Source organism: Nicotiana sylvestris, chromosome 10 (genome assembly GCF_000393655.2).
Source record: "Nicotiana sylvestris chromosome 10, ASM39365v2, whole genome shotgun sequence".
Taxonomy (NCBI): domain Eukaryota; kingdom Viridiplantae; phylum Streptophyta; class Magnoliopsida; order Solanales; family Solanaceae; genus Nicotiana; species Nicotiana sylvestris.
In genome coordinates, this window is record NC_091066.1 from 26,652,934 (window position 1) to 26,663,139 (window position 10,206).

The 10,206-nt window shown below is 39.5% G+C and overlaps 1 protein-coding gene across 1 annotated transcript; it reads right to left on the reverse strand.

Moving 5' to 3' along the window:
* Nucleotides 1-732: 732 nt before the first annotated feature.
* On the reverse strand, nt 733-9,777 carry LOC104244895 (probable inactive ATP-dependent zinc metalloprotease FTSHI 2, chloroplastic). The gene is made up of 11 exons (XM_009800417.2): nt 8,228-9,777; nt 7,103-7,275; nt 6,646-6,747; nt 6,390-6,554; nt 6,087-6,227; nt 5,408-5,566; nt 2,810-2,895; nt 2,369-2,447; nt 2,069-2,191; nt 1,687-1,743; nt 733-1,560 (listed from the first exon to the last, which is right to left on the reverse strand). Exons 1-11 carry the CDS (start codon nt 9,540-9,542, stop codon nt 1,345-1,347), a joined length of 2,616 nt encoding a protein of 871 aa, XP_009798719.1. The 5' UTR covers nt 9,543-9,777; the 3' UTR covers nt 733-1,344.
* Between the last annotated feature and the right edge of the window lie 429 nt (nt 9,778-10,206).

Consider the following 10,206-nt stretch of genomic DNA (forward strand, 5'->3'; position numbering starts at 1 on the left):
CGTGATAGTTGACTTTCAATAATTAATTTTCTCTAATGTAGTAAATTCTCAAAAGTACCACAAATAAATTAATTGTCATGATTTCGGATTCGCTTGCGAGGCGCAATTACGACAAGTTAATTAATTTTGTTTTCGATCACGCATTCGCTTGCGTAACGTGGTTATGACAGTGTAATATTATTCAAAAAAATTTATTCTAATAATTAAGAAATAAAAGCGGATAGGTAAAACATGAAAATCATATAAATCACAGTTTGTCCATAATTAATTAAAGCCAAGTTTAAGCCAATAAAGCGACCGTGTTAGAACCACGTGACTCGGGGAGTTCCTTATACCTTCTCCCCGGTGAATAAAATTCTTTACCCGAACTTTATTTTCGCGGACCAATAAAATAGAGTCAAACCTTCCTTTGACTAGGGATTCAAATAAATGGTGACTTGGAATACCGAAAAATCAATTTCAAGTGGCGACTCTATAAATAAAATAATCTCTACTCAAATTTGTCACTTCGATTGGAAAAACTCTTTAACCCACAAATTCATATACATATCTTTTGCGGGTAGAAAAAGGGGTGTGACGCAACACAAATAACCATAGTTATTATTACTAGTTCAAAGGCAATAATGACTTTACAATTTAGGAGAGACCAAATTAATCTATGGTGCTGGCATTTTCACAATTAAGATTAGGGAGCAAATTTTTTAATAAAAAACAACAGTGTAACTTGCGTAGTACCTGTTAAGTTTGCCTACTAAGGCTTAAGTACATTTTATAGATTGGGAACTTGAATACTGCTATCCAGAGTCTTATACAGTTGATATTAGTAAGAATATTGTGCAACATTAGGATATATATTATGTCCGACTTGTTATTCCGATACATGTCCCTCTCTGTTGTGCAATCTATATCAAAACTGAATAGGGAAAACCAGCTAAAGGAACACCCAGTTCCCCCAAGAAACGAAGAAAGAGAAAAACGAAAACAAAAACCAGTTCACCCCCTCCAGTACAAATTTACAGCTTCATAGGTACCAGATTATCATTTGGGCTAGAAAGCTTACAAATCCACCAGAGAGAGCTCTTGCACTCTCTGCTCCAGCCAATCTGAGGTAGCAGTATTTCCCTTCCACAGCTGTACCACTTCAATAGGGTCTTCAAGACAAAAATAGATAGAAGGAAGATGTACCCTGCAAATTAGAAGGAAAAATTGCAGCTTCTCGAGCCTCAGTAGCCAAAAAACACCTTCCATACCAACCACTGAAGGAGCATGTTTCCAGGAGAAACTAATAGAGCAATGTAGCTCATTGGTTTGATAATGATCACGTCACAATCTTAAATACCTTGCTCAATTGCGTCCCTGAGAGACTACTTCCTTCTGGTTTGTGAGAGTATCCTGGAACTCCAAGCGTTTAGCTGACCTGAGATCAACTACACTGGGAGGCATTGGTTGAAGGGATCCATGTAGCTTAACTAAATTAAAGAATTCCTCCTTTTGAAGACTTTTTTTCTCAACTAGTATATCAACAACTGCATCCATAAGGTTCCGGTTTCGCTCAAGGATCTGTACAGGAATTTCAGGATTACATTAATGAAAATCTGAGCAACATGCAGTTTCTTAACTAACTTTATCTTCTTCCTTTTCCGCTTAGACCAGAGGGGCAGGAAAAGGGAATGAGTCTACTGATACCTCTTTTGCACGACCATAGCACATATGTAAGATCTGTAGTGCCTCTGAGTCAATGTCCTAAAAAAGCACAATGTATTTTGGAATTCAGGTGTCACGCAGAACACATCCATATGGAAAATACAGATGGAATGCAATACCAAAGAAGTGCAACCAAAAAGCAGAGACTGGAATTTTTTTTTTATTTTAGAAGCATATTTGAAACTCTAGCAACCGCATACAAATGAAGTATTCATACTTCTGGAAGGAGGAAACATATATTTTTGTTAAAATTTCAATTGCCTTTAAGCAATTGATCAATGGGGAAGGGGAAATAGTTAGATTACTAAAGAGTGTGTGTGTGTGTGTGTTGTGGGGGGGGGGGGGGCAGAGAGTGAAATCTTACATTTATCCTATCTGCAACCCAGAAGTTAGACAAACCATAATGTTTCTCAGAAAGACCTCCAAGAACAAGAGTCCGAGCCGCCGATCTAGCATTGTCTGCAGTCTCCGCCCATATGGTACTGAGCTGAAATATTTTAAATGTATAAGTGACTAATTATTGCCCCAGTGGACTTCCCGTCATGGCTACATTTCTTAATAATCTTTAAGACACCAACAAAAGCAACACTGGATCCTTTTGAACTATTTAAGTGCTAGGTGACAAATGATGCAAAAATAAAATTTAAGTTTCTGTATATCTTACCTGGTCCTTTCCATACCACAGCTCATCAGCAGCACGTGGTGCTAGCTGAACAGTGATGTGATCCAAGAGTGACTGTCGGCTGCATTAAAATGAATTTTAAAAGTTAAAGATGACTACACTCAGGAATTTTTTTTTCTTTGACTTCTAAGGTGCAGTCGCGCCAATGCAGTAGGCAGTCGCCTCTTCCAAATTGCTTACATGGGAAGCAACACCAACAGATAATGAGGTATTTCAAAAGCAAATACTTCATGTCTTTGGTGTCTACAGATATGTTTCTTCACTTCACATAAGGCAATACATGATTAGAGATTTGAAATACTCACTTCTTAGTTCCATTACATGTACACTAGCATATCTTGTTGCATTTGATATTTCAATTTTAAGTTTTTGAGAGAAGAAATCAGAAAGATAAGTGCAATATGAAGGGGGTAGAAATCATGCCTCAGCATTCCTTCCTTAAATTTGACATGATCCATTTTCATCCGCACATAACCAAGCTCCCTGCCAGCCCTTGGAGCAATAGTGACCTTCTCAAAAAGAAACATTACAAAAAACAGCCGACATAAAAGGCACTTCGAGGAAAGTTCATACAGTAGACAGAAGCAATTGGCTCAATTAATCATCAATTATAACGATGATGATAACAGCTATTTTGATAAGTATGAAAATAAGAACTCAATGCACTTTGGAGGAAGAAAAAGACGAGAAAGCTGTAGCTTCCAGCTCTAACTTCCATTAACGAGCATGATTCTACTTTTCCGTATCTTGTCAAACAAAGAGCATGAGAAATCAGAATTCAGGAAGAAGGAGAAACATTGATTGCTCTATCATCAAATATTTCCCAACTGACCCAAGTTTATCTATACCAGCAGTCAGTCCACTTCAAAGCTCCTTGCTAGCAAGTAATATTCTATTACATGGGTACAGTTTCCTTTGTCTAATACATGGTTAAATTAGACAGAAATTTCCGCATAAAAGAAGAAAAAGCATGAGAAAATCAAAATTCAGGAAGGAGGACGAACATTGATTACTCTTTCTCCTAACTGACCCAAGTTTTGTTTGCCACCCATACCAGTAGTCGGTCCGCAACAAAGCTCGTTCAAAACAAATCAATATTCTACTATATGGATATCGCTTCTTTCCTTTATAACATGGTTAACTTAGATTGAGATTTTAGTCATCATCTAAACTTTAAAGCTCATATCCATACATATTGTATAGGGAACAAATATAATCAATTTTAACATTTGAACATGCGCAACTACTTCGTCAACTTTCAAACAGGTATCTACTATGTGCAAGATGTAGTCTCACCTCAACTTCGCTCCTCTCATGTTGACTAAACTTGCCGTGCAAGTATTTCGTCTTACTTCTACTTATCCTAAATATAACACTAGAGCTAATTCTTGACAAGGTAATATAATGACATGATATTCCACCAACAAGGTAATATAATGACATGAATTCTGCGCTTAGCCCATTCTTATTTGCCTTGGTGATGGATGCTTTGACACATCATATTCAAGGGGAGGTGCCATGGTGTATATGCTATTTGCTGATGACATTGTTCTAATTGACAAGACGAGGGCAGGTGTTAACGAGAGATTGGAGGTTTGGAGACAGACTCTCGAGTCTAAGGGTTTCAAATTGAGCAGGTCTAAGACAGAGTACCTGGAGTGCAAGTTTAGCACTGAGTCGAGGGATGTAGGCGGGGACGTGAGGCTTGGGTCACAGGTCATCCCCAAGAGAGATAGCTTCAAGTACCTTGGGTCGGTGATTCAAGGGGACGGAGAGATCGACGAGGACGTCACTCACCGCATAGGGGCGGGCTGGATGAAATGGAGGCTTGCATCTGGAGTCTTGTGTGACAAGAAAGTGCCACCGATACTCAAAGGTAAGTTTTATAGAGCTGTGGTTAGACCGGCAATGTTGTATGGGGCAGAGTGTTGACCGGTTAAGAACTCCCATATCCAGAGGTTGAAAGTAGCAGAGATGCGGATGCTGAGGTGGATGTGCGGGCACACTAGGATAGACAAGATCAGGAATGAAGATATTCGGAGGAAGGTGGGCGTCGCCCCTGTGGATGACAAGATGCGGGAAGCGAGGCTCAGATGGTTCGGGCACGTGCAGAGGAGAAGCATCGATGCTCCGGTGAGGAGGTGTGAGCGATTGGCCGTGGTGGGCACAACAAGAGGTAGAGGGAGACCTAAGAAGTATTGGGGAGAGGTGATCAGGCAGGACATGGTTCGTCTGCAGATTTCCGAGGACATGGCCCTTCATAGGAAGGCCTGGAGGACTAGCATTAGAGTTGTAGGATAGGGGTAGTGGAGCTTTCCTTACTGCATGCCGGGGGTGAGGCGGGGTTGGGGTTGATCTTAGATGGTTTGCAGTTTATGTTGAACCCACACTATTCTTGTTGTTTATCTTAGATTCCTTAAGACTCTGGTTACTGTTATTGCATGTCATTCCTCTTTTAATTTTTATGCTTCTGTTACTATAATGGTTTTTACTGGAGTTACTAATGAATTCTCTTTTCTTTTCTTGTTTTCCTTGTTTTTCTTTATTTCCGTCGTTCTGAGCCGAGGGTCTATCGGAAACAGCCTCTCTGTCCTACCGGGGCAGGGGTAAGGTCTGCGTACACATTACCCTCCCCAGACCCTACTATGTGGGATTTTACTGGGTAGTTGTTGTTGATATTCCACCAACACTGAATAATTAGGAAGAAATGCCAGAATTCATATTTCCAAGCAGTTAGCCAAAGACAGAAATCCATGCAGTACAATAGTTCTTTAGCCTTTGTCATAGATGTGATGCAAGCATCTAATAAAAATAAATGCTTATTTGGGTACAGTTGAAGAGTGAACCAAGACGAAAGCAAAGCAGAAGCACAGAGACGATTGCCTAACTCAGTAAAGATACTTCACCCAATTATCATACCATAACAACAATAATGAGAAAGCAGAGAGTAAAATATCAAAAAAAGATATGAATAAAAAAGCAGACAGTAAAAAGCAATATAGAAGAGAGTAAGAGCATTACAAACTCAATATTTCTAAGATCTGGGAAGTTCACTGCCACCACAGCCATCGCTGCTTCATTAATAGCGACTTGCTTCCACATTTCAGGGCTCCTCTCCTTCCGGTCAAGCATTCCTCGTTCTTCAATTTGTGCAGCTTGTAACAAGTCATCAGTTGTAATCTGTTAAGTGCAAACTCTAAGGTTATACAAAGTCTACTGTCTCTGGTAGCAGAAGACCGCACCATGGAGAAGTGAAGTACAGGTTTGGACACCTGTTTTAGTTGAGGAGTACTTCGCAAAGTAGTGACATTAGAGATGGATGGTGACCAGAACTTCATCTTTGTCATGATAAAATCTAGAAGACAAATTCCAGCGTACAATATTTTTGGTCTCTATGATGATATTTAGAAAAATAACACGAGCTTCATTAACCAACATCAACCCATCCCCACTTCTCCGGCTGAAAAGGGCATCATATTGAAAGCAATAATGAAAAAGTTTCTCCCATGTTGCGGGCAATAAATAAGAGCTCAGATTAGGAAGATCTCATGTTGTTTAAAGACTATGCCAAAAAGTTCATCTGTATAGTAAACAACAACTAGTATTGGCATATATTGCTTAACAAGGTTCTCTTTTTTACCTTATCAAAAAACAAGGTTAGAGGAAAATTTGGCTCACTCTGAAGCCCTAAATCTATTACCTCAGGTCTTCCATCACGCATCATATTAATAGCGGCAACCTCAACAATGTTGGCCAACTCTGCACCAACCATTCCATCAGTCATACTGGCAACAGCCATATAGTCCAAATCAGGAGCCATAGGCTTCTTACGAGCGTGCACCTAACCCAAGGAGATTCAATGTAAGAAAAACATGGAGTAAAACATATTATAAGCTTGCTAAGATTTTATAATTTATATATCCCCACGAAAAGCACTTTAAGATGCGGTACACCCCAAAAATAATTGAACCTTTCGACAGACAATTACATATGTCACGTGCACCTTAAGAATTTCAATTCGCCCAATAAGGCCAGGTTTTGGTATGTATATCTTCCGATCAAACCGCCCTGGTCGAACAAGTGCTGGGTCCAATATGTCTGGTCTATTTGTAGAAGCAATAGTGATGACTTCACCTTTGCCTTCAAAACCATCCAAGCACACAAGAAGCTGGAGAAAAAAGGAGAACCAAATCAATGTAGCCTGAAATCTCAACAAGATGAAGTGGAAGTTTCTCATAAGTGCTAAATGCCCTGGAAACCTGATTCAAAGTCGCATCACGTTCTTGTCCACCCGAACCCTTGATCAAACCACGTTCTCTGCCAACCGCATCCAACTCATCAATGAAGACCACTGATGGTGCCTGAGACAGACCACACAATAACGCTCATATCTTGTTAAGACTTTATAAATTATATATACAACCACCCTTAAGTAAAAGCAAAAATGACTTGACAAGATTTGGAAACAGCACTTATGAAGCAACCCACCCAGCAAAATTCTATCATTAAATTAACGACTCCTCAATGTCAAACTAGCCGGTTTTAGCAATATAAAAAGAAAAAAGCAAGCAATTCACTCAGAATAGGAGGGAAATGGTAGAGTCTTCATAAAAAGCAAAGGTGGAATAAGAGTAGTCAATAAGAACACCAAGCGCTTGTAAGCAAATGCCTCAGAGGATGGGCATGGATAGTAGAGAAGATAGAAAAAGGACTTACATTCTCCCTTGCCTCTTGGTAGAGTGCTCGAACACGAGAAGCACCAACACCAACATATATCTCAACAAACTGAGATGCCGAAATGGAGAAGAAGTTCACCCCTGCCTCACCAGCCACAGCCTTTGCTAGCAAAGTCTTCCCCACCCCAGGTGGACCACAAAGCAGTATACCCCCTGAAAGCATTGCCCAATAGATATGTAACGATATAAGACAAGAATAAAGCAATACCAGGCTAATGTGCCAAACAAGGAATGGAAAAAAAAAAACTGAGGAATCATCAATGAAGTGAAACAGACAGGTGCATAGTAAATCTTATGCCTCACAACATTGTCAATATTTGAGAAGTGAGATAATGCAGGCAAGAACGGGAAAAAGGAAGAAGACAATTGCAGGGAAATAGAATATATATATATAAGTTGATGTAATGAATGACAACAAGAATCAGTAAACGGAAACTTTGAGGGGAGAGAGGCAGACAGACAGAAAAGAGGTTCTCTTAGTTAAAGTTACAGAAACAGATATCAAACTTATTAATGTTATACTGAAGTCAGAGTGAGTTCTATTCTTGCAAGTGATAGAATTATGTTAAAACATGGAGTAGTAAAATGCAGGTAGATGTAAAAACCAGAGAAATATCTAGGAGAAACTTTACTAAAGCAGGAATCTCTTGTTACAAAGTAAAGGCGCGCAAATACATTTTGCACTAAATATGTTACTCATAGAGCTATGGATATAGAAGTGTCCACTGCCAAAGGACAGAACTTAGTAAACCCCAATTCCGTGAAAAAGAAAGAGCCATAGGTGACCTAGCTAGTGGTGGACTAAAGAACCTTGGATCCCCTAACGCTGCAATTTCAGAGTGGAAGAAGCCTATAGCTTTATGTCTATTGTATCCACGTAAACACACGATTCCATAAGGAAATGTCAGTAAAGTACATAAATATACACTAGTACCCAGAACAAATAACTAACAAGTCTAGAGCAATTGAAGCAGCATATTCCTGCTGATCTGAAATAGAAAGAAAAGGACTTCCTATTTACAGAAAGTATACGTCAAACAACAAACTCAAATAGGAACCACATTCAAGAAGACTCCCCAAAAATCAATATCTGCATATATCTGACCTGGTATTTTGACTCCTCGCCTGCGATACATCTCCCCATGGGTGAAGAACTTAACAATTTCCTCAAGCTCCTCCCTGATTTTCCCAAGCCCAGCAACATCAGAGAACTTAACATCCACACCTCTTTCTAAATACTGGGGAAGTTTCTTATTACGTGCTCTTCGGACACGAGCACCTGACCTCATGAATTGCATAGCCATCTTCATATAAGGATTTTCCTCCCCTTTTCTTCCTTCCTCTTCGTCATCATCATCAACACCCTCAATCCCTTCCATTTCCCTCTCCAATTCCCTCATCTTCTTTTTCTCATCAGCTTCTGCTTTCTCTATCTTCAACCTATCCTCATAATCCTTTTTCTGCCTCCTATAACTAAGCACGACAGTTCTATAAAATATGTAGAAAAATACCAATCCAAGAGCAGTGGCAACATTCGAATCACTAGCTAAGGTTTCCCACATTCTTGCCATATCCTGAGAACTTCTACTTGCTTGACGCAACGACTCCTCATACCTCATTCTCTTCAACTCCCTCTTTCTTTTCCTCTCTTCCATTTTCTTCTGTGTTTTCATTGCCTTCTCCATCCTCTCCCTCTCCTCCCTCATCTTTGACATCTCATGGTTTTGCCTCCTCTTCAATTCTTCTCTCACCCTCTTCAGCTCCAACGCCTTTTTCGACTGTGGCTTGGCCTTCATAAAAGAAAGCATCCAAGCTGGAATATTTGACAAGAACCCCAAATAAGGTGAAGGCAGCTCGGGTTTTTTCAGTGGTGGAGTATAGGCATTCATACAAAGTCCATCAATTTTCAGGTCATCCCATTCAGACCAAAATCTTGGATCACTCTCAACAGAAGGTAACACAATTCTAACAACCTTAGAATCCTCTAAAACAGCTAAAACTACCTCGGGTCGTTGCTTTAACCCTACATTAGGTGGTTTAATTATATGCTTAAGTTTCCCTTCCCTTTTCAAATCCAATATTTCTGTATAAGGCAGCCTGTTGCTCACAGTTGGAAGTCCTTGTGACCATTTTTTCAGCTCTTGTGGCGTTAAAGCCTCAGTCTTTTTCGTCGAACGTCTCTTTTCGGAGACTTTTGCTGCATTTGCGGGTCTTACAAGTGAAGTTGAAAGTACAGTGAGCGTAACTGAAAGATTAAGTAAACCCAGTTGATTAAACCTAAGTTTCTTGTCTTCTTCGGTTGTGGGACTGTCAGAACTGCATGAAATGATTAACGGAGTTCTATTTTTTCGACAGTAGGGCTTGTTAAATTGGGAAAAGGAAGGCAAAAATTGAGAATTGAGAATGCATTTACAGGCCATGTGATTAAAAAGAGAATTTTGAATAAAGGGTTGAGGATGATTACATTGTACAGCAAAGCAAGAGAGTGGTCTTCCCCAATTCCAATTTGGAATTGAGACTCCTCTTGGGCATTATATCAAACAGCTTCAGGATGAGAATTTTCGCTGCAAAAAAGTAATTAATTAATACAGCCTGAAGTTCATGAATTAAGAGTGGAGAGAGGAAGAAGAGACCGAGCAGATATGGTGGCGGGTCGCCTGCAAATAGGACCAATGAAGTTGCCAAAACATTTTCTTTTGGGCTTTACTGATGGCCCAATAATGAAGGCCCATTCCACCCCTTTCCAGGTTGGAACTATAATGGTCACTTTAAAAGAGTGATATTTAAAAATACATCGTGAATTTGAGTTTTCAGTTCAAATTTTTAGGACAAAAATGTCCAAATTATCTTGAAATTAATATTTTTAGTTTAAAATTATAAGATAAAATAAGCACCAGTTAATATCTAAATAGGATCCTTGGGAATGGCTATTTAAGTTAGGGCTGCTTATCGGGCGGATTGGGCAGTTATTTACTCTTAACGGTTTGGCTTATCGGTTATCGGCTTTTAAATGTATTAATCTGCTAGCCACCCGATAAGATATCGGGCGGATTGATATCGGTTTAGCTCTTATTGGGCGGTTTA